The 24704-nt window shown below is 35.4% G+C and overlaps 4 protein-coding genes across 6 annotated transcripts; 3 read left to right on the top strand and 1 right to left on the bottom strand.

The window, feature by feature from the left end:
• Positions 1-7142: 7142 nt before the first annotated feature.
• On the top strand, positions 7143-10053 carry LOC140956450 (large ribosomal subunit protein uL30z-like). Of its 2 annotated transcripts, none has more exons than XM_073413176.1 (6): positions 7143-7246; positions 7340-7558; positions 8425-8525; positions 8604-8741; positions 9482-9584; positions 9681-10053. In XM_073413176.1, the coding sequence occupies exons 2-6, from the start codon at positions 7370-7372 to the stop codon at positions 9894-9896; spliced, it is 747 nt and encodes a 248-aa protein (XP_073269277.1). In that variant the 5' UTR covers positions 7143-7246; positions 7340-7369; the 3' UTR covers positions 9897-10053. The 2 variants fall into 2 exon arrangements, with proteins under 2 accessions (XP_073269277.1, XP_073269278.1); XM_073413177.1 differs by having other exon boundaries at positions 7189-7252; positions 7345-7558.
• A 625-nt stretch (positions 10054-10678) lies between these two features.
• LOC140958112 (probable CCR4-associated factor 1 homolog 7) lies at positions 10679-12109 on the bottom strand. Of its 2 annotated transcripts, none has more exons than XM_073415507.1 (2): positions 11923-12109; positions 10679-11623 (listed from the first exon to the last, which is right to left on the bottom strand). In XM_073415507.1, exon 2 carries the CDS (start codon positions 11621-11623, stop codon positions 10811-10813), a length of 813 nt encoding a protein of 270 aa, XP_073271608.1. In that variant the 5' UTR covers positions 11923-12109; the 3' UTR covers positions 10679-10810. The 2 variants fall into 2 exon arrangements, with proteins under 2 accessions (XP_073271608.1, XP_073271607.1); XM_073415506.1 differs by having other exon boundaries at positions 10679-11759; positions 11923-12106.
• A 9226-nt stretch (positions 12110-21335) lies between these two features.
• On the top strand, positions 21336-22391 carry LOC140958012 (uncharacterized). The gene has a single exon (XM_073415416.1). The coding sequence runs from the start codon at positions 21336-21338 to the stop codon at positions 22389-22391; it is 1056 nt and encodes a 351-aa protein (XP_073271517.1).
• Positions 22392-23544: 1153 nt separating this feature from the next.
• Positions 23545-24678, top strand: LOC140958013 (uncharacterized). The gene has a single exon (XM_073415418.1). It carries the CDS (start codon positions 23545-23547, stop codon positions 24676-24678), a length of 1134 nt encoding a protein of 377 aa, XP_073271519.1.
• Positions 24679-24704: the final 26 nt, after the last annotated feature.

A 24704-nucleotide genomic window follows, 5' to 3' on the forward strand; every position in this document is an offset into this window, starting at 1 on the left:
GATTTCACCAAACCAGTTCAAGACCAGTTCAGAGCTTCAGTTAGGAGCAGATCAGCTTGCAGAACACGACAAGCTTATCTAAGTGGAATCCAGCTGTGCACAAGGGTACAAAAGCAATTGTTCAATCAAAGGATAATAATAAATGTTGCAGCGGAGCTTAAAGCCAAAACGTTCCAAAATGACTGTTGGAAAGTAGAGACACAAATTTCAAGGAACGAATTCAAACTGCAACGAATATATTTGATGAGTCTTGGTGTACGATCACATTGACCCTATAAATACAAGATCAAGACCATCAAGAAGGGTGTGTGAAAAACATAAGAGAGAAAAATAAGGGCACACATAATGCACATCAGCTTACAAGAAGCAATCAGCCCAGATTTGAGAGAACACTTCAAAGTGTTATCAGCTTAGATTAGAAGCAAATTTCTCTCAGTGTGTGAGAGCACCTTCGTGTTGTATTCATAGATCAGTTCTCACACACGCACACACAATCACTCACATACATGCAGAGAATTGAGCGTATTGAATAGTTGAGTGAGTCTTGCACAAAGACATTAAACTTGTGTATGTAGTCTTTGCATATGAGACATTAAATAATATGTTGATTGTGAGGTGCTGCTTGCAATCTTGAGTGCTAACAGTTCAGTTAGGCAGTAGGATAAGTCCTAAGCTGAGTGTGTTTGTACAAGGTGTTATATAAATCAAAGTCTTCTAGTAGAACCTACCTGAAGTGGTAGAATGGGTGATGTAGGAGCAGTTAAAGTCTCCGAACATCTATAAACATGTCTTGTGTTCCTAACTGTTTAACTATTGTTTTAAAACTGATTTGATCAGTTCAGCTGACATCAGTTCAGTTCTTTCCATAACTGAACTGATACAAGCTCGAATTGATCTCCCTTATTTCAGTTATTCAGTTCATACAAGCTAAAAGGCTTTAAACTGATCAGCTTTCTTAACGAAGGATTATTTCGAGTATTTTCCACTTGGTTTAACACCAGACTTGATTTAATTCATTGGTGTTTACATTCTTAGAACACGAGCTATAGAAGCTCACTGAGAATATTGTGTTTGAAGCACCTTCGCAGGTGTTAGAACCGATCCATCAGCATGAGAGAGGGCCACACGAGAGAAAAGTGAGGGCAAGATAAATCAAGCGAAGAACAAGAACTTCACGAGCATTTTCTCCATATCTTTTATTTTAGTTAGGATTTAGATTATCCTATCCACAAACATTTATGTTTTGATTTTTTTAAGATTAAATCTTTTTTTAAGCATACTTGATTATGTTATTGTACTTTTATTGCATCTTTGGAACATGATCTATTTAGAAGTGATTTTATATTTTATAAGTAGGACTGACATGAGATTTTATAACATGATAGGATAATAAAATCCATGAATCGATAACTTTCATAGACATGTGAGATTGAGTACATGTTGATAGCCACAGACAAAAAATCAAAGGTAGAGGATTCCAAAGTTCGTTAATGCAATTGCAATTATTAAATAACACAAAGATACTTGATTACTTCATTTTGTTAATTAGATTATATAGCTCGAAAAAGTATATTAATAGAAAAAGAGAATTCCATCAAAAGCATTGGTTAAAAATTGAAATTCAATCATTAGAGAAGATCAAGAGGTAGGTAAACTGAGATTTTAATAATTTTTTGTTTATTATTTGAATTTATATTATTTTGATTGGATTCGTTTATTCTTTTTATTTGAACTTCATTATTTTAATAAATTTCACCCTTTCATTCACGTTAACTAAAGAATTGTGTTTGAAGTAAAATTATCATATACCAATCTTTGTGGGACGAAACTCATACTTATCACACCATATTAAAACTTGACTGTACACCTACGATAAAATTGAGCAAATTGGAGAAAATAATTGTTCTAAATTATTATGTTAGAACAACTCGATCAATGCATGGTCACACATCATATATGCATACTTAGAGTGATTAAACTCACACGAGACACTGATATGTAAGATCATCCACAACTCGTGATGTTGAAAAATGAGCCCAAAAATGTTTGGGCAAATTGTTTGGGTTGTTGTGGATGCTCAAAGTTGTTAAGTTTTGATTGATAATGTAAATAGATTTAAAATATTTGTTTTTTTTAAATACTTGATCGCTTACTGCAAGTATAATGGCGGGTTGGGGCCCACCCACCTAATGACTGGTTATGACAAGTTGCGGGTCGTTCTGACCCAGTTAGCTCATTTTGAGATGTCAAAAGTTGATTATCTCTTCGCTAGAGATACCAATGAGTTGGATTCAGATATGATGCTGTATCCCCCGTCCCTATCTCAATGTATTATATTCATCTCCATTCTCATTGGATATTAAACTTTCATCATCATCATCTTGCCCTTCAGAGGATCGGAGGTCTATACCTTACCCAAATATCCTATAATCATCTACAATTGCATTTTTTTTTTCAAATTTAAATGATTTCGATGAAGCTATGAATACTTACAAAATTCTTAACATAACAATAGGAAAAAATATTAAAGATAAAAATTAGCAAACTAAACATCATTGAAAAATAACAAATATTATAAATAATTTATCTCAACATCATTACTCTACAAAAATAGCATAAGCTCTGCTGCCAATGATTTTCTCATTTAATCTAGATACTATCATTTAACAAAAATATTTTTAGAATTAATAAATATATATGTATAAAAAATATATACATATATAATTTAATCGTTTATCGGGTGGGGTATGGATTCTACCAAATCCACCTACGTCTGAAAACCAAAAATCCTCATACCGATTATTTAATTGAGTACAAAAAATTCATCTATTCTCTCCTCCAATCGGGTCAAATATCAAAATCCTCCAACCGTTTTAAAGAAAATTGTCATCCCTAGGCATGTTTATCGGTTCCACGGTTCCGGTTCCGTTTCCGACCGGTTCCGGATTGGGTGGTGTCGGAACCTTTCCGTCTTGGAATCAATCCGAATCTTGGACCGGTTCAATGATTTTTAGACCGGTTCCGATTTCCGTATCCGACTATTATTATATCTAATATAAAATTACTTTTATTAATGAAAATTTTTTATTTAGTATTTTGAGTTGAAATAATAATGACTAATCTTAAAAATTAAATAATTGAAACATTGATTTTACAATTGAACATCTAAAATTCATCACGATTTACTAAAATATATTTTGAATATTCCGGATCTTCGTCGGAACTTGAGCTTCGAAATTCATTCATTGCCCCAGCAGTCCTATTTTTTCGGCTGCAAACCAATCTTGTAGGCATGTTATCATGGAAAGTGTTTTTGGATTTAAATTAGTTCTCTGTTCACCAATGATTCTTCCACATACTGAAAATGATGATTCGTTAGCAACAATTGAACTTTGAATGGTAGGACATCTCTTGCAATTGTCGCTAGCACTTGATAAAGTTGAGAATTTACTTTCCACAATCAACATCGCAATTTTTCGCAGTCTTAATATATTGACTTAGATAAATTTGTTGTTGCCACCGATTTTTCTTTGAACTTTTGTTGTTTTAAACTTTGAAAGAAGTTGAGTGCTCCACTTTTATTTTTATATGTCGGCCTCACCTCCGGCTGTGCACTCGGTTCATCACATTGTTCTCTAGCATACAAATCAAACAATTCTTGAAGAGAATGCATGATTGACTTCTTTTGATTGTCAACATTCTACTGAAGAAATTTAGCATAATATTCAAAAAACAATTCTAATTCTCTTTATTTTAACTAGGATTATGTAATATTGCTAAACCATGTATAATTAGATATTCTTCTAATATTTTAAAATTTTGTTTTTCATATTTGAAACAAAATCACATATAACTTAATCATCATGATATTCAATAAATTTATAAAACATATTGAAAAGAAAATATAGAAACATGGTTGAAGTAGGGTAGTTAATGCCAAAAAATTTCTCGATTTCTTCTTTAAAAATTTCTAACAAAGAAACACATATACTCAAAATATTCCAATCATCGTTAGTCAGCATTAAAGAGTATACCACAATATTATTGTAATATGGAGTAACTAAATCTTAAAAACGTAATAAAGTATGAAACAAGTGATATGAAGAATTCCATCTAGTTTCAACAAGAAGAGGAAATTTTTTAAATTTAATTCTGTTTGATTTGACTATTGCTTTTCAATCACGTCCATGTCTTCTTTCACGTAATAATTTCTCACATAATTTGAAATTTTCTATTATAGTGGAGATATGTTCATCACAGACACATTTAACACATAAGTGGATGATATGACATGCACATCTAACATGAAACAAATTACCATCTAAAACCGGTTTTAGTTAATCTTTAAGATATTTAATCGCAAGAATATTGGAACTCACATTATCTAATATGATCGACATTATTTTATTTTGTATGCCATAAATCTTAACAACATTTATAACGTATCTAGTTATAGTGTATGCGTTGTATGATGATTCTAAATGATATAGCGCTAAAATTCTCTTTTCATTGTTCAGGTTTCATCAGTCTAATGACATGTAACAACAATATAAGATTCATATTTCAAATTAGTCCAAATATCAGTTGTCTAACTAACTCTACAAGACATATTTGAAAGATACGATTTTATTGTTTCTTTATATTCTTTATAAATATCAAACCAATATTTCTTAAGTGTGTGCCTAGAAATACTGTGAAAATCAGGTTGAATAGTACTAATAAATTCAACAAAATCTTCTTGTTCAGCTATTATAAAAGGTTGACAACATTTGGTAACAAATTTTACGATAGCTTTCCGAGAAATTTCTTTTGTAATTGTGAAAGCTTTACCACTTGAAGGATTAATTTGTTGTTATATTGGTTCCCTATCAAATGGTTGTAGCGTATCAGAGACAAGTTTATGTACCTTAACTAAATGTTTTTTAAATTGCTGGAACCACCACCCGTTTTGTAAGAATATCTCGTTTTGCAAATTTTTAATACGGAAAAGAGTTAATCGTATCTTGTTGTTCAATATCGAAGTAATCCCAAACTTTGGTTCGCTTTGTTCGAGCTGTCGTCGTGCTCCTTGACATCGTGTTGCTTGCTCAAATGAACGATGGCGTCCCTACATCTTTGTTGAGGAGTTCCATGGCTTCGTTCTCTTCGTACTCAGGTTTGACTGCATCAAAGGCGGAGATGTAGCCAAAATAGTCACCAAAGTCGGAAACGTATGCACCTCCACCACTACCACGGTTTGAAGATGATGCCATTGAAATTCGAATTATTTATATGAGTAAATTGCAAAATAGTAAATAAATAATAATAAATTTTTTGAGTGTAGATAAAATTATAACACAATTATTGAATATATTTTGAGAAATAATTGCAAAGAAAGATATTAATTATAGAGAAATGTAAAGTTGAGAGAAAATTGATGTGTGAAAATATAAAAAAATGACTTGTATTTATAGATGATATTTGGGGTAAAAAAAATATATATTTGGGGACCAAATTGCAAAATTAAATATTGGGATTTCACTAGCTGTTGAATGGCTACTGAATCCACTACATCTTGTGCAGCCTTTGGGCCAACGGCTGCAAGACCATTTATTTTTTTAATTTTTTTTAAATTTATGGGTTCCGGTTCCAATTCCGGATCGAAACCGATTATGGACAGGAACCGGATCCGGAATCGATTGAACCGGTTCAGAACATGCTGAACCAGTTCAATCCATTAAAAATTGAATTGTACATGGTTTCAGGTCCGGTTCACCCTTATCGGATCCGGCTCGGGCTTAACAGACCGGTTCTGAGTCGATTCCGGTCCGAACCAATCGATTAAGCATGCCTGGTCAGCCTTACTTGTGTCTTGGACATTTTGTTTCGTGCTAACTAGATATTTCTAAATAAAATTGGACTGTCAAGAATTCGCACAAATATATGCACATTTTAATTTATATAAATATAAATATTTTATAGTTTAGGTTATTATTTTTAAAACAATAATCATGTCAGGACTTTTTTAATAAGGGTAATTTGGAGAAAAAATGCCAAAATATGATTCAGTACTCAAGTATGAAAATTTGGGTTTTGGAGTGTGATATTATTTTATGCGGTTCCTCCGAATGTTTTTCAAGGGGCCAATAAACAAACAAAGAAAAGGGGTTCTGTTGTGAAAAAGTAAAAATTTACGGTAAAAAATAAAAATCTCAAACTCTTAAAATTATCACACTACACACTTTATAATATTTTTCTCTCAACTCAATTGTGATTTTCTTCACAAATGAGAGATCTATTTATAGAAAATTTTTACAAATAATCCAAAAATAAAATACATCATTACCTACATCATCACACACTAATTTTCAATATTCAACACCTAATTTTACCTAATTTTCAACATTCAACATTCACATTTTCAACACAAATATTTTTCACATTTTAAAATAATTTTTCAACACTCCCCCTTGTGATGATGATCATAATGATTGTATACATTACGTGTTTTTATACTGCCTCGTTAAAAACCTTACTAGGAAAAACCCATTGGGATAAAAACCATAGTAAGGGAAAAAGAGTGCAGTCACGTAAACTCCCCCTCATGTTGACACGAACAATTCTTCACAAATTTCGTAGATTGCGCATCCCAATATTATATATGTGCTTTCTGAATATTGTCGTAGGAAGTGCCTTTGTGAAGAGATCTGATGAGTTTTCACTTGATTGAATGTGACGAACATCAATACATTTATTCTTCTCAAGCTCCTTGGTGAATGCGAAGAACTTAGGAGGAATATGTTTAGTTCTGTCGCTTTTTATGNTGAAAAAGTAAAAATTTACGGTAAAAAGTAAAAATCTCAAACTCTCAAAATTATCACACTACACACTTTATAATATTTTTCTCTCAACTCAATTGTGATTTTCTTCACAAATGAGAGATCTATTTATAGAAAATTTTTACAAATAATCCAAAAATAAAATACATCATTACCTACATCATCACACACTAATTTTCAATATTCAACACCTAATTTTACCTAATTTTCAACATTCAACATTCACATTTTCAACACAAATATTTTTCACATTTTAAAATAATTTTTCAACAGTTTCCAATTTAAAAAGCATTTGTGGGCAAAAATATAAATAACTAGAAGATGGGGGGCATTGCGGTAATAAACCCGGCCTTCCCGAAAAGGGCCCTTATTAGGGTTTTTGAGCTTCAATTTACTTCATCCTCTCTGTCGCTTCCTCCTGTGTTGGAGTATGTGTTTATGTATATTTATTTTTTCAATTGAAGAAAGATTAATTATATTTATACAATCATTAATTGCTTCTGTTTCGATTTGATTTACAGTACAGTTGCTAGAAAATTTGTCGACAAACCATGGCAGCTGAGGAGGCGCCGCCGATGGTTCTAAATTACATTCCGGAAGTGGTATTGAAGAAGAGGAAGAACAATGAGGAGTGGGCAATTAGAAGGAAGCTTCAGTTACAAGAGAGGGTTAAGAGGCTTAAATCGCAGAAGTTTGCTATCAAGAAGCCCGAGCAATTCATTCGGGAATTTCGTGATAAAGTAATAATTCTGGAAATCATCGATCTGTGATTTAGTTTCCGAAGTTTTAAAATTTATGAGCTACTTTGACCGAAAATGTAGGTTTACTTGCTTGCGTGCTTGTGTTTGCTGTTGCTTGCTTGTTTGTGTGGTTGCTCTTACTTTATTTTGTGTATGTGTGCGTGTTTGGCTGATGAATGCCATACTACCATGCGAGGCTTGATTTATTTATCGTTTGTGAGAATCAAAATATAAACAGCTTAGTGGTGTAAAATATGAACATATATGTACTGGAATTACTGTGATTTGAAAAATGGGCGTCGATGTTGAAATTATCTAGTTATTCTCCTGGATTTTTTGTGATGTAACAGAATGTTTCTTTTTTTCTCCTGGCCCTACCGGGCAATTACCACTGAAAATCTATTTTTGGATGGATGATTACATATGGAACACGACCATATTTTCTATTTTCCAGACAAATAGACCACTCATTCTAATTCCAAACCATTGTGCTGATGAATTTTTCTTCTGTCGGAAACATATGTCCATGGGCTTGTATTGACTTGGTACTTCGTTTTTATCTCAGTATTATCTGTGGCCCTCAAGAGGTGAATCTTGATGGTATATAGAAGTTTGAGAGCTTGAATATTTTTTACATTTTTATTTTTCAAATGAGTCTTGCGTAAATAACAAATTCAAGTGGATATTTTGCTATAGAAGTAGTTCAGTATTTTATCTTATTGTTTGTGGGTGTAAAATCTGTGAAAGTTCTACAGCTACGTATCTCGTGTTGTAAGCTTGTGTGTAGGAGTCCAAATACCTGTCCTGAAGAATTTAATAAATGGTAGATTGACAAAAATTGCCCATATTCTTTGCTTTGCATCCAGGAGTTGGACCTCATCCAAATGAAGTGTAGGGGAAAAAGGCAAAGGAGACAGGCACCAGCTACATTTGATTCCAAGCTCTTGTTCATCATACGCATTGGGGGGTGAGCACGTATAGTCTAGCTCTTGCCTTTAATTTTTTATTTGCTGTTTCCTTTACATTTTTAAGTTACTATTTTCAGGAAAAATGATATGCATTCACATACTCGTAAGCTCCTGTATTCTTTGAGATTAAGAAAAATCTTCAACGGGGTGTTTGTGAAGGCAAATGAAAGACTAATGGAAATCTTACAGAAGGTGGAGCCTTATGTGACCTATGGGTATGTGATGTTATTTTTCTTTACGTCATTCCTACGTCCTGCTTTAAGGCTTGGTTATTTAGCAAGCTTTTAAGTGCTTGTTTTTAAAGCACTTTTCTGTTTGGATAGAGTAGTGAAGAATCACTATTTGTTGAACTTTATAGGGCCAGATTTTGTCTTTTTTTGTTGCTTTTTTTTTTTTTATATATATCTAAAAATGCCCATCTGGACAACTTATTTTTAAAAAGCCCTATTTTTTTCTAAAAAAATCGCTTATGCTCTAAAATGTTTTTTTGCATATTTAGGTCGAGTCTGTGTTGCATTCAAAACTTCAGCATTGGAACACTGTTTTGTGAGAAATTGTGCATCTATTGGAATGGAAGAAGTAAAAGTAATCATTTTCTTAAAATTGATAGTTGACAACCTAGTCCACTTCACACCCCTCGTCTACTTGGACTTTTAGGGGGATGAAAGCTAGTTTAACCTTTTAAAAAGCGCAAAGCTTTCTACAGCTAGCTTCCAGTTTCTGTTCCAATCGCAATACTTGGATCAGGATAGCCTTCTGTTGCTTTTTCATTTGTTCTGAATGTATTCTTATACTGCGAAAGGTTAAAGTCCAATCGCCAAGTGGTCAAGTCTCAACTACTCCAACTCTGAATATTGTTATAATTTTTTCCAGATGTGAAAAATAAAACGGAGAATTATCTGAGCATTTAGTTATTGGTCAGTTATATTACAATTTAATGGACTCATGGTTGCAGCTATCCAAATCTCAAGAGTGTGAAGGACTTGATTTACAAAAAGGGTGTGGTAAAAGTTGGCAAGCAGAGGATTCCTTTAACGGACAATAACATAGTTGAACAGGTATTGATCTGTACTTAGCAAATTAATCGCATGTTTTCCATGTTGATATACCTATTCCTCGAGAAGTTTTAATAATGTAATTCCTTATTTTTACAGGAATTGGGTCAGCATAACATCATATGCATTGAGGATATCGTGGCTGAAATTGCTAATACCGGCACACATTTTAAGGCAGTCACCAATTTTCTTCGCCCCTTTGTGTTGAACAATCCAGACAAGGCATTGAGCGGTAGGAAAAAACGATTTAAAGATGGAGGAGACTCTGGAAATCGTGAAGACTTCATAAACGAGTTGCTTGCAAAGATGAATTAGCATAAGAAAATTAGACCTTGTAACGTGCTAGACGCACCGACCCTGTTTTTTTTTGTTTTGTGAAAGTTTATTACTACTGTTTTTCTTTTCTGATTTATGGCTCTCAATTATGGTTTTGAATCATAATTGCTCGTGCTTTCCGTTGCCTAAAGGTCCATTCTGGTCTGGACTTCTTCAGTTTGGTATTCATTATGTTTAACCGCCGGTGGCAACTTTTTCGTAATTTGGCGACGCTTTTGCTGCGGAAGTACGACTTATTCTAATCTCACCCCTCCCCAGAGAACGAAATATATGATTTTTAAAGATGCCATTTGCATCCCATGTTTCCTTTCCCGTAACCTGGTAATTAAACGTATTCATTTATCTACCTGCATTAACAAGGGGTGTTTACTTGTTCGTTCTTGAAATCATATCTGAAGACCAAAAGAATATGAGAAGAAACCTCAAAAGCAGAGCACGTTACAGAGGCAATAATGAACATTGGAACATTTGTTGTTAAAAGCATGAGGTGACCATTGACATTGGTGGCTAATTCCAAGATGTTGACAAGAAAGGATGATTCATGTGCTTCGAGGTGTGAATCTGTGTTTTCTGTAGGTCAAATGGGAAAATTGATTTTATTTCCTTATCAAATTTCACAAGCGAATGCTTGGCTTGTTCTAAAGGAAAATTAGGTGAATCAATAATTTCAAGAAACCCAAAGAACTCGACATGACATTGTGACAACATGGTTAGCGACTAATGACACAGTGACATGTATAGCACAAATGTATCATAGAGAATTCAAGAAACCAAAAGGATGCAATTTTCTTTAATAGACAACCATTGGTCACTTCAAAAGTATACAAAAGAGTGAGGAAACATGAAGACTGCCAAACAAATGCACTCAAATCAAAAAGTACTTTTCACTTATTCTATCCATTCTCAACACCTAAACCATACAACACACCCGAATACTTCTCCATCGAGCCGCTGAAGAAGTTCTCTTTCAACTTCTTGAATGTACAACAAGTAAGCAAGCTATCCGAACCTGCCTGATGACAGACCCCAACTCTGTCCACCTCCAACAACTCCGCCAACTTATTCAAACCACCGTGCAAACTGTTGCAAAATTTCATCAAATGTTTGACATCGTAAAGCACGGGAAAGTACACATTGATCAAAGTAAAGAACCCAGACTGCGTATCGGGCAAGCTCTGACATGTCAAGAGCTTGAGCAAGTACCCAAAATCATACCCACTGTGAAACGTCACCCAGTACACATTGTCGTTCAAAACTATACCAGAAGACATTAAAAGCTCCCCCAAAACCTTCGCATCTATACCCTTTTCGTTATTTTTTGCGAAGTCAATACCACTTTGTCGCAACAACTCGATTGAATCATTTGCAAAGACATCCTCATTGTCATTAAATTCACGGAAATTGAATTGCCAAATGCAATACTTGCCGCTACCACATGTCGGCAGATTTCCCTTGTCATCCGAAAAAGTTAGACCTAGCTGGATTAGCTTCAACAGATCAACATTGTCTTTCAATGTCTGGTAATGGTAGTCACCTGAGTTCTTGAAGTTTCCCACGGGACGAAGAACAATCCCCGGGAACTCGGTGTCCATGGCAATATAAGGATAATCATCGACAATTTCACGAATCAACGACAATTCTTCATCCAAATTGTCAGCCCAAACGTCCCTGATTTGAATCGAATCGCTTTTGGGCAAAAGCGACATCTAGGAAGATCAAAGCAATTCCCACATAAAATCAATGAGAGATATTAAACTAATTGAATCCAAGTGGCATCCAAAATCGATTCTTTTGCAGCCCTCAAAACGAAAATCTTATAAAGTCACCAATTCGCAGAAAAATCTGCTAGAAAACCCCAAAAAAGCATAAATCAGCCCCGAATTAAAGAAACTACAAACCCCATCAAAATGCATTAGAAATCACAACTCAAATAACGTTTGCCAATAATAACTCGAACCCATTTGAATAAAAAAACAAAATGATCAAAACAGATCGAAAACCTTACCTTCTCATCAACAAAATTGGATCTCCGAAAGATAATAAATTTAAATTCTATCCCCCGTATTCACAACACATACATATTACACTGCATAGATATCGATTTCTCGAAGAGGGTCTCTCAGGGTTTGGCCAGAAGGAGATGATAATGATGATGAATCTAAGGCGGCTATGGCGTCGTGGGCCAACGTTGAAAGATCAATTTTCCTCGGGAAAAACAGTGCTTTACAATTTATAGTACATAAATTAGTCAAACATTTGATTATATTTTTCTCGACAGGTTAATCAAATTTCAGTGTAAAAACCGGTTGACTTTGACCATCGCCATTTTGTAATTGACGGTCACTATTTTATTATTAAATCAATCATCGTTAACATATAATTACAATTTTTGGAAGAAAACTATCGTCAAATCGGTCGATAATAAACTAATCATCTGCAGGATTTCTAATTATTGCTAATTGCTGACAGTTTTAAAAAAATCGTCCATAAATTAATTAATTGTTTTTTTTAATATAAAACAGTTTTTAAAAAATAACGGCGGTTTAATAATCCGTCATTAAATATTTTTTAAGAAAAGAAAATTTTTTATACAAAAATAATAATATTTATAATTTCTATAAATAATGAATAAGATATTTTTATTTTTTATTTTTAATAATTAATAATTAATTGAATATGTCTTTTTTGATACTGTCTCACGATCTTTTTTCGTGAGTTATGTCAACCTTAACTATATTTACAATAAAATAATACTTTTGATACTGAAAATAATTTTTTTCATTCGTGACCGAAATAGGATATCTGTCTCACGAAATTGATCGGTGAGATCGCTTGATGAGAGTTTTTATGTAATTATTTATATCAAAAAATATTTTCCATTAATGAATTTAAATACAAATCATATTAATAAATTAAGTTTGAAACTTTCACATTATTAATTACCAAATATTTATATTTTTCTAAATTTAACTTTATTGCATATAATAAAAAGTTGAAATTGTTTAAATGAATAAATAATTTTAAATCCGACTGTTATTAATATCTCTACAATAATTTTAAATCAAAATGCGCAGCAAACATCGCGCATGTGCGCGAGAAGTGGCCACCGAAGATATCGCGCACATGCGCTAGACGAGGCGCGCATAGGCGTGCAGCATACATCGCGCATGTGCGCGAGGCTCTCTGTCTCGTTGTGCCCGGGCGTTCAGAAATTTTCATCATTCATTGCTTGAATCATGTTCCAATGACTCCAAATGACTCCCAAAGAAGATCCCATTCTTTCCACACCTTCCTCGGAGCTTGGGCCTACCATGATTGCATCATCCTCCCCTTCTTGAAAGGATTTGTCCTCAAATCTTTGATACCTACACAAAAATGAAGCAATTTAGTAATAACAAGGATTATATGATCAATATGCTTACCTTTAAGCTCAAGTTTATAGGTCCTAGCGCCGCCGTGCTCCACCAACGCTTTGAACCCTAGCTTCATGGTTGCCTTCACTATCAACTCACCAACTTCAAGATACACCAAATAACAAACGAAACCAAATGATAAAATATAATTAATTATCACAAATATATGATTCCTCCCCTTCTTAGACCTAGTTAACAGAAAAATAAAATTCATACTCGTGTACGACCATAGTTCACGAGGAATAAGGATTATCTCATGCAACGAACATGTCATGAAAAATTTATTCTCTTTAAACATATATTCATCATGAATGGAGAAATTATCATATTCTATCGTGCACCCTTCAAAACCACCACCAACCACGTATATATCATGCAAATAGGACACACTAAAAGTACTATCCATGCTATCATTTATCACATCACATGAGTTTAATTCCAACGCATTTAATTCATTCCCATAACAAAGCCTCTTCAATTTGACAATTTTTGAAAACTCAAAATCAGTAATAGTTGAATTTGTTTTATGCAGTATATTACCATCCTAAATTCTATGATACTTAGACAAAAATGATAAATCACAGTCATAACTCCTAAATATCACATGTTCGACCCGTTCTCCAAACCCACAAAAACGACAACACAACGAACTAAGATAACGAAGAATTTCATACCTCATAATCGTTGCAGGGACAACTACTCTTACCTCACGATGATTGCTCTCAACATCATATGGATCGCCCCATTGCAGTTCCGTACCATCAACATTTGCTCGCCTCCTCATCACGACTTTACCAAAATCCTACAAAGGCGAAATAATAATGCTCGGGATTGAACCGGCTATATCATCACAATGAGAATAAACCGGTTTGTACAAAGGTACATGAAATGGCTAATGCAAGAATAAACAACTCTCTAACTCACTCTATTGGGCCATCAAATTATTTTCATTTCTCTTTTCTTTGGTCTCCTTTCCTTTCTCTTTTTCTTTCCTCTCATCATTTTCTTCTAATTTTCTGTCTATTGTCATCTCACTCTTTCTTTCGACCATATCTTTTTCTTTTTCTAAGGCCATCTCACTTTTTTGGACGCTCTTTTTTTCGGCCTCATCTCTCTTTCTTTTCTTTAATTGGTCCTCCAATATTTGTTTTGGGGACAAGGGAAGTAATACAATCGGTTCTTTGTTTATGACAAATGAGATCAATTCTTGAAACAATCATGTGTCACTTTCCTATCGCATTGCCAAGGTCTACCCAGCAAGATATGACAAGAATGCATTGGAACAACATTGCATAACACCTCATCCACGTACTTTCCAATTGAAAATGCAACTAAAACTTGCCTATTTACTTTCACCTAGGCACAGTCATTCAACCATTGTAGCCTATAAGGTTGAGGATGTTTTGAAGTAGGTAAATTCAACTTATCCATCATCTCACAACTAGCTACATTGGTACAACTCCCTCCATCTATAATAACATTGCAAACCTTTTTGTTTATAAAGCATCTAGCATGGAACAAGTTCCCCCTCTGAGTGATCTCCTTCTCCTCGGCTTGGGTACTCATGATACGCCTAGTCACCAATGCCTCACCTACAACTGCCTCATATCCCTCATCAGGATCCTCCAACTCAGGCATCTTATCATCATCTCCATCATTTTGAGAATCATAATCCCCATAAGCATTCATTATCATTACCCTCTTGTTAGGACATTGGCTAGCGATATGGCCAACTCCTTGACACCTAAAACATTTGATATCTCTAGAACGATTAATAGGAGTTTCAGATTTACCTTGCACTTCTTGTCTCTTACTTAACTTCTGCTTTGGGCCTTGCCACCTCATTGCCTTCTTCACGTGTAATAACGTTGGAACTCCCCACTTGAGTGGTGCGACCACCTCCTCTCCTCTTGAATTGCTGCTCTACCTTTACCGCCATTTGCACCATCTCATCTATGTCCAAGTAGTGCCTAAGCTCCACTTGATCTTGAATATCCCAGTTCAAGCCACAAAGAAATCGTGCCATCATTGCCTCACTATCCTCCTCTATATTTGTCCTAATCATGACTACTTCTAACTCCTTATAGTAGTCCTCGACACTCCTCGTACCCTGCTTCAAATTTTGCAATTTCTTAAACATCTCCATATAGTACTGGTTGGGCACAAACCTCTTTCTCATGACTCTCTTAATCTCATCTCAAGTTTCTATAGGTCTCTCATTGCATCTTCTCTTAGTGGTCAATAATTGATCCCACCAAATAAGTACATAATCTACAAACTCAACCACTGCCAACCTAACCTTTTTGAGTACGGAGTATTGGTGACAATCGAAAACAAACTCAACTCGGTTCTTCCATTCTAAATAGGCCTCTGGGTCATACTTATCGTGGAACAACGAGATCTTCATCTTAATGCTACCCATATTCTCATCCTCCTTACCACCATCGTAGTACCTACCCCGTATAGCTTCTCTTTTTCCTCTTCCAAATCCTCTATCACCCTTATTCCTACCCCAACTCTCAATTTGGCTCTCATAGTCGCCTCCCATATCCATCTCATCCTTATCTTCGCCTCTACCCACATTTTTAGATTTAGATCTACTACCACTAGAACTACCCTCAATCCTATCCAACCTCTCATGCAAAGGCTCCAACTCGGACATCATCATCCTAGAAAAATGTCCAAACAACTCCTCCATTTGAACCTTAGATAACCCCTGGTTAATACTATCTCCTACCTCCTTCTCAATTTTTCTTTCGGACATTGTACTTGCAAGAAAACGTTAGTAGAAATAAAATATATTCCTCACCTGAATGCTCACGGTCACTCCAAAGAGAATTCGCTCGTCTCTCCTCTCTTATTTTTTTGATCACAACAAATACTCACCGGTCACTCCAAAGAAATAACGCTGGCACTCAAGTGTTTTCACTCGAATTTGATAGTTCTCTCGAAAATGTGCTCAAGCTTCGTATTTGGATATATCAAACAATCAAGTTCAACTTGTGAACAATTGTGATCGACTCACTTAGACTGCGTAGACAAGCAATTTGAAATTTTTTTGACTATGAGAGACAATTGAATTTAACTCTCCAAAGAAAATAGAACGAATTGCCAAAACAAAATGATTGTGAATTTTCGGAATTTTTGTACTCTTTTTTTTTGGCTCAGTGCTACTCGAAAATCCTAAAAGAAATTTTTTAAAAAAATTCACCAAAATTTTGAGAAACTGACGAAGAACGATGGAACAAAAACATATCTGAAAACGAACGAAGAAATAACACAGATCTGAAAATTTAAGAACAAGATAAACTTACTTAAATTCAATGAACCAAAGCTCTGATACCAAATGATATGAATCCTTGTAGGAACGAAAAGCAAACACGATTAATTGGAATCGCGCCCTCGATTCAATAACGAACAAGGATCGATGTTGTCCCGATCTTTTGAAACAAGTATGAATTTGTGATATTCACCTCTCAGCTATAAAACTTAGCAACAAATAATCACGACTGAAACAATTGAATAACCAGACGAACCTTCAAAGAACTTGTTCTTGACAATCCGTATGATATCAACCAAAAAATGCCACAAGAACGAATCCTTGATAAGTTTGATTTTGATGAATACAAAGCAAAAGCCTTGAAACGTTTTTGAGAGAAAACTCAAAATTTTTTTGTATAAACTCAATAATATCTGATTGTGTGTAAAATTCGTCCATCATATCTTTACATATCGAAAGGATATCAATATCTGGTTGCCAAAATAATTAAAACTCTAAACTAGGGAAGTCTCTAAATCTGTAATTTGCGCCGTGTGCATATACACGCCAAATACTCGCGCATATGTGTGGAAGTCACTGTCTTTGTGTTGGGCAATTTTTTCTCGCGCGCACTAGTTTCGAACATATGCGCGGAGTCCTCTGTAACTAGATGGCACAGTAATTGCAGCAGTACATCGGACAACATGAGGAATGACTTGATGCATCACAGGAGTGACACGAGGAACAACAGGACCAGTTTTCCTTTGAACGTTTGTTTCAGAGGACATATCTTAAAGAAATCATGTAAAAAGTATATCAGATCTGTTTTAAGTTAATTTGTAAACAAATTTATTAGTTCTCGAAAGAGAAATAAATACTGTAAACTTGTAAAAAATACAAAAATGCGAACATAAACCAATGAATAATGTCGTGAGAAAATACAGCAGGCAAAACTAAAACAGTAATGCAAACCGAGGCCTGCACGAATACAATTTCCTTAAAACAGATTTGTCCCCTCCGAAGGTACTTCGAGGACTAGGACGTACAACTGTTTCTCAGGTTAGAACGACAAAACCATGCAAGAACTTATTACGAACTAACTACACCGACGAACTGAAAATGTACCTTCACTTTCATCAAAACTTAACGGAGATCAAATGAAAATTTAACACTGTTGCAAGAGACTGCTAGATTGAGATTTTGAGTGTGTTTGTAAAATATATTATATATATATATGAATTGAGGAAATGGTCACACTATTTATGATTAAAAAAAAAGTGGAGAACGTTTCAGGTCAATTGGTTTCATGTTTTTTTCCCTATTGAATTCAAGTCTTCTGAATTCAGACTTGCTGTTGAATTCTAGAATGCTAACTTCAGAGCTACTGATTTCGCCTCTATTGAAATCAAGTCTACTAAATTGAAGGATGCTGATTTCAAAATTCTTCCTACCAGAACAAGAAATTTCGAAGTGCCCAGATTATGAAACATGTTTCTCTCTGATACCACTTCAATGTCATGCCCCCAAACCGAGCTGCTACTGACACTGGCGTTATTCTCAAATATACATTTCAAAACAACAAGCCTCAGAAGTACATAATTCAAAATATAAAATTTTGTTCATTCATAATACTGAGATTACGTTGTCTTTACCAAATCAAAAAGATAACAAAAATCTAATGCAGCAGAATAATATTAAAAAAACTAAACAAAAGGATCATCGAGTTCTTCATCACCAACCCTAAAACTGGTTTTTTTCATCCTCTTCAATTTTTTCTTCGTTATTTTATGAGAGAGGTTTGGGTGGGTGAGTGATATGATCATCACTCAATAAACGAGAAAAATTCTCTCATCTTTTAAAATCATTTTAAACGGAAGTCTCATATAAAGAAATCGGAACAAAATTCACATATTTTCAGAAATAAATAGTAGTCATTTTATGAACTAAACATGTTATGAGTTTTATAGCTAATTAATATCAATCCTCTATATTTTAATCATCGAAGTGGTGATGCCGATAATCAGTAATAACAATAATCAATAATATTCAGAATATATTCCTATCATTATTTCATAAATTTCTATGCTTCCAAGATGCAGATTTCAAAATTCATACTTTGAACATATTATATACATGCTTGAACGGTTTTAAATAGTAATACAAGAGTTATCATAGAAAGCTCACTTATAGTAAATTGCTTAAATAATTTATGTTGGCACTTTGACAGGGTATGTAGCTTGCTACATGGTTAGAATTTTTGTAACACCAACATAGAATTTTAGGCATTATATATAGTAGAAAATTTGACTACTAGGCTCTTATAATGTCATTATGTACCATCATTTTGAGTTAATACATCAGTGACATGTTTGAAGTAGAAATTGATTGTTGACATGGTCTGTTGAATTTCGGCTACTGAATTTTCGTATGCTAAAAAAATGTTTGCTAGCTGCTAAAAAATGCAAATTGCTACACAATGTTTGCTGTTGCTGAATTGTTGGAATATTTTATGTTTGAAATTTTGATTTTGATGTTAACAAAACTTGTTGATTTGTTTATGACAAAAATATCTAGTGCGTAGAAAAGCAGAAACTGATCAGGTCTCAAACTGATCAGTTCCCGTGCCAAAACTGAAGCTATCGAAACGTTAACTGATTGCCAAAACTAAACCAGTCCAACTAATATATTAAAGACCAGTTCAACTGATTGTCCAGCTGATAAGTGGTTCAGCAGAAGACCTTCAGAAGCACGGCCAGCTAATGAAGAGTTCAACTGATGAAGAACCCAGCTGAAGCAAAAACAACTAATACAGTTAAATAAGTCCAAACTGATTTCACCAGACTAGTTTAGAACATCAGTTGTAACTAATCAATTCGCATATCATGACAAGACTATCAAATGGAATCCAGCTAAGCACGAATATACAAGGTACAAGTTACTTCACAGACGAAGGTACAATAATAGACGTTGCAGTAGAGCTAAAAGAGGAAAGCTTCCAGAACAGTTGTCAGAATGAAGAGACATATCATAAGGAAGCACATGCAAATACAACAGATATTGTTGAGTCTTCATGTATGGTCAGCTAAGCAACTATAAATACCATATCAAGACCGCTAAGAAACTATAAATACCATATTAAGACCATTGAAGAAAGGTGTGAAACAACAACAAAATACTAGTATGTGAAGAAAACAGAGTTAGCTTATTAGAAGCAGTTAGCCCAGTTGTGTGATAACATTTTCGTGTTGTATTGATTAAATCAGTTCTCACACATTCACACACAATCACTCACATATACAGAGAATTGAGATTATTGTTTAGCCGAGTGAGTCTTCACACAAAGATGTAAAACAATGTATTTGTAGTCTTGGCATAAAAGACGTTAAACGTTATGCAGATTGTTAGGTGTTGCCTGCAATCTTAAGTGCTAGGAGTTCTAGTTGGGTAATGCGTTTTGAGTGGGTTTGTACAAGGTGATGTATAAATCAAAGTCTTCTAGTGACTCCTACCCGAGGTGGTAGAAGGGGTGACGTAGGAACAGTTAAAGTCTCCGAGCATCCATAAAGATATCTTGTGTCTTTTACTGTTTAACTATTGTTTTGAAAACTTATTTGAGTAGTTCAGCTGATATCAGTTCAGTTTTTCCCATAACTAAATTGATACAAGCCCGAACATATCTTCTTTATTTCAGTTATTCAGTTTACACAAGCTAAAAGCTTTAAATTGTTCATTTTCTTAACGAATGATTATTTCAAGTATCTTCCGCTTGGTTTGAAAAAACAAACTCGATTTAATTCATTGTTGTATTCATTCTTAGAACACAAGGTATTGCAGCTTATGGAGAATATTGTGTTTGAAGTACCTTTAGGGTGTCAAAACCGATCCCTCAAATTCTTTCTCCTGCTGAAAAAAATGACCAGCTTCTAAATTTGCTAGCTGGTGAAAAATGGTAGTTGCAACTAAAATTTTGCAAGCCGATGAAATTTTTAGTGTCGCTAAAATTTCAGGTTCTCACATCCTTTCTCATCAATAAAGTAAAGTCATTTTATGTTTCCATTCAAATGCAGGCTTGCACTGCCGACTTTGGAGCAAGTTTGCATACCATTCATATAACTAAAAAAAGTGTATCAAGAAAATGAATGATGTTGTAACAGAGGGTGCAAATACAGAAAACGGTGTGGCAAATACCAACAAACGCAACAGATCTAGAAGCATTGCGTGGAAAACAAGCTCATCTAGGGGACGCTCGAGAGTGGGCAGGAGCTATAAACATGCTCCTCCAAGACACCCCTCGCAATCTGTATGTACCAACAGTAAATTGAACAAAAGTGCTTCTCCTAGTTGTATGAGAGAAGGAAACATCACTGAACCCAATGACAGGAAGGCTGAAAGTCCAGTTCATGATCCCCCAACCACAGAGGTGATTACTGCTAATGATAAGGGAAAGAAGCCTATGACTAATGCTAATGAAACGGTACCTGCTACTTCCAGTCTTTCACCAGCTGATAATGATGGATTTGAAGTGGTGTCCAATAAGAAGGAAAACAAGAAGAATAAGAAAAAACAAAATAATAAGAAATCGAATGCAGAGCAAAAAGCAGCTATTAAACAGCGGGCAGTGTTCTTTGAAGGCATGGAAGATTCGAGTTCGTGTGATATCGAGTATATGCCGAATGATGGTAGTTCAGGAATACATTTTGGTAACCAAAAGAAGGGGCGGCAACCCGAAATCGCCTCCAGTTCTCAATGAAGCTAGCCTGTTGGAACATTAGAGGTTTTCACAAACCTCTAAAGCAAAGGGGTGTCCAAACTCTTGTGGGCACGCAACATATTGATGTTATTGGTATTCTTGAATCTAAGTTTGATGATAAAGCCCTCCAGAATCTTTTGCGTATTCGATTTCCAGGTATGAAAGCTACTCATAACTTTGACATGAGCAACAAAGGCCGAATTTTTGTACTGTGGAATCCTACTCGGGTGGATCTTACTACCGTATGTTTGACAGATCAAGTACTGCATGCACGAGTTAAATGTTTAATGACACAAAAAGAATTTTGTATCTCGTTTATTTATGGTTTTAACACGATTGTGCAAAGGAGATTGCTGTGGAATGATCTGATACGATTTGGTGCAAATTGCTCTTCACCTTGGATTCTATTGTGTGATTTCAATAATGTGTTAACACCGGATGAGAAGCAAGGGGGTCTGAAAGTGAAGAACTATGAAACCAAAGATTTTGTGGATTGTGTGGCTATATTAGACTTGTTGGATTTAAAATTCTCGGGTTGCTTCTACACGTGGATGAGCCCCAAGGTGTGCAGCAAGCTGGATCGTGTCTTGGTTAATCAGGCATGGCTGTCTTCGGATCTAAATGGACATACTGAATTTCAAGCCCCGGGTTGTCTGTCGGATCACACTGTCTCTATAGTATCATTACTCGAGGATCAAAAGCAGAAACCGAAGGCCTTCAAGTTTTTCAACATGTGGACATTGAGCGAAAAGTTTTTGGATTTGGTTTTAGACCGATGGAAATTTGAGGGATATGGCACTTGTCAATATCGGCTTAAGCAGCTCTTCAAAGGTTTGAAAAAACCATTGCAGACGCTCAATAGACAACACTTTGGCAACATTTCTTCTCGTGCAGCTGCTGCTAAGAGGAGATTAGAGGAGTTGCAAAGGAACATGCTTCACACAGGTACTATACTAGATGAATATAAACAATTAAAGCGGAAAACTGAAATTGTCATGGAGGCTGAAAGATTATTCATCGCTCAAAAGACAAAGATCAACTACTTGAAATAGGGAAATAGGTGTACTAAGTTCTTCCATGATTTGATCAAGAGAAACAACAAAAGAAATGCTATCTTGGCCATCAAAAATAGCGAGGGTAATATTGTTACTGATTTGAAGGAAATAGCTCAATGTTTTATTCATTTTTACTCTGATCTATTGGGTAAAAAATTAAGTACAACTCCAATTGACCATGATCTGTTTCGACAAGGACCGTGTGTCAAGGAAAGGGATTGGAACTCATTCACTAAGATGGTTACGGTTGATGAGATTGATAGAGCATTGCTTGATATCGACAATGACAAAGCCCCTGGGCCGGATGGATTTGGAGCACTGTTCTTCAAAAGTGCTTGGAACATTATCAAATCTGACGTATGTGCAGCAGTGTTTGAATTTTTTCAAAAAGGAAGAATGCTAAGGCAGTGGAACCATGCTACTATCGCACTAGTGCCCAAGACATCAAATGCATCAACGGTTAATGAATACCGCCCAATCTCCTGCTGTACGGTATTTTACAAAATTATTTCCAAAATTCTTGTCAACAGGTTGACTGCTTTTATGGGAGAAATTGTTGATGACGCCCAAACAGCTTTCATTAAAGATCGATCAATTGTGGACAATATCCACCTTGCACAAGAACTACTGAGGAAGTATGCTAGGAAAAGAGGAACTCCTCGTTGCATGTTGAAAGTTGATTTACGCAAAGCATATGACACAGTTGATTGGGACTTCCTGCGGGAGGTACTTTCCTCTCTTAACTTCCCTACATTATTCATTAAGTGGATTATGGAGTGTGTCACTACCACGTCATACTCGATTGTTGTAAATGGTCAGATGTATGGTTTTTTTGAGGGTAAACGTGGGTTGAGACAGGGAGACGCATTGTCACCGTTGTTGTTCACTTTGTGCCTTGAGGTTTTATCAAGATCATTGCACCGTATGTCTAGAACTCCCCCTTCCAGGTTCCACCCAAAATGTGCTGCCGTCAATATCACGCACTTGGCATATGCTGATGACTTGCTGTTATTATCTCATGGTGACGTGTCTAGTGTCTCTATGATCATGCATTGCTTGGATCAGTTTGGGGATATGGCTAGCCTCAGAATTAATGCACTAAAATCANCTCAGAATTAATGCACTAAAATCCAATATTTATACGGCTAGTATGGCTGATAGCGTGAGGCAAGAGATATTGATGATAACTGGCTTTGCTGATGGGTCGTTGCCATTCAGATATTTAGGGGTACCATTGGCGGGTGCACGACTCAAAGCAGTAGATTATAGCATTCTTGTTGACACCATTGCGAGGAGAATTAATGCTTGGCCCAGGAACTCTTTATCTTATGCAGGGAAAATAGAACTAATTCGATCAGTGGTTCAAGGAGTGGAATGTTTCTGGCTATCCATACTACCTGTTCCGTCCTGTGTGATTGACTCAATTCAATCAATTTGCCGGAAGTTTGTTTGGCCAACAAAGCACCCGCCTATTGCATGGACTTCAGTTTGCAAGCCTTTGGAGGATGGAGGATTGGGTCTTAAGGATCTCAAGGCGTGGAACAAAGCTTTACTTGCAAAAACGCTTTGGAAAATCCACCTCAAGAAAGATAGCCTCTGGATTAAATGGGTTCAACACTTCTATCGCAGTTCAAGTGACATTTGGAGTTGGGAGGTGCATAAACAAGACTCGCCACTACTCAAAAAACTGCTCCATCTCCGTGACTTGCTCATAGGTGGTTTCGGTACAAAGGAAATAGCCCAACAAAAAATCTGTTATTGGTTTGCTTCACATCAAGGTATGTCTAGGGCATATGAATACTTCGTGCAATCTAAGGGGAAGTGGCCTTGGAAGATCATCTTGTCTCGACATTGCATCTTGCCAAAGCACCGTATCATTTTATGGTTGCTAGCCCATCAAAAACTTCTAACGCGTGACCGAATGGGATTTGTGGAAGACAAGATATGTATGCTGTGCAATGAAGTTGATGAATCAAACTCACATCTTTTCTTCAAATGCCGTATTTCAAAGACAATCTGGGATGGGGTTCGACATTGGTTAGATATGAAGAAGATCATGGCCACGCCAACCTCTATCCTCAAAGCGTTTAGAGAAACGTACAGAGGGAAGTCTACTTTAGACAAAATGAGAGTCACAACCCTTGCAGCCACGGTATACAATGTTTGGAACTTAAGGAATCGAGTGATTTTTGAGGGAGAAAAACCGAAGATTGAAGATACCATTAGGAAAATCCAGATTCACACCTACAGATGTGTATCGAATATGATTGATATATTTTCTTAAGAAAATTGAGTAGGCGGTTATGTATT

Source organism: Primulina huaijiensis, chromosome 14 (genome assembly GCF_012295235.1).
Source record: "Primulina huaijiensis isolate GDHJ02 chromosome 14, ASM1229523v2, whole genome shotgun sequence".
NCBI classification, from domain to species: domain Eukaryota; kingdom Viridiplantae; phylum Streptophyta; class Magnoliopsida; order Lamiales; family Gesneriaceae; genus Primulina; species Primulina huaijiensis.

Bases quoted from the DNA above. Each gene is read 5' to 3' on its own strand.
- LOC140956450 (XM_073413176.1), top strand. From the start codon at position 7,370: ATGGCAGCTGAGGAGGCGCCGCCGATGGTTCTAAATTACATTCCGGAA. The intron at 7,559-8,424 runs GTAATAATTCTG...CTTTGCATCCAG, and splicing joins TTCGGGAATTTCGTGATAAA to GAGTTGGACCTCATCCAAAT. The intron at 9,585-9,680 runs GTATTGATCTGT...TTATTTTTACAG, and splicing joins ACAATAACATAGTTGAACAG to GAATTGGGTCAGCATAACAT.
- LOC140958012 (XM_073415416.1), top strand. From the start codon at position 21,336: ATGAAGCTAGCCTGTTGGAACATTAGAGGTTTTCACAAACCTCTAAAG.
- LOC140958112 (XM_073415507.1), bottom strand. From the start codon at position 11,623: ATGTCGCTTTTGCCCAAAAGCGATTCGATTCAAATCAGGGACGTTTGG.
- LOC140958013 (XM_073415418.1), top strand. From the start codon at position 23,545: ATGGCTGATAGCGTGAGGCAAGAGATATTGATGATAACTGGCTTTGCT.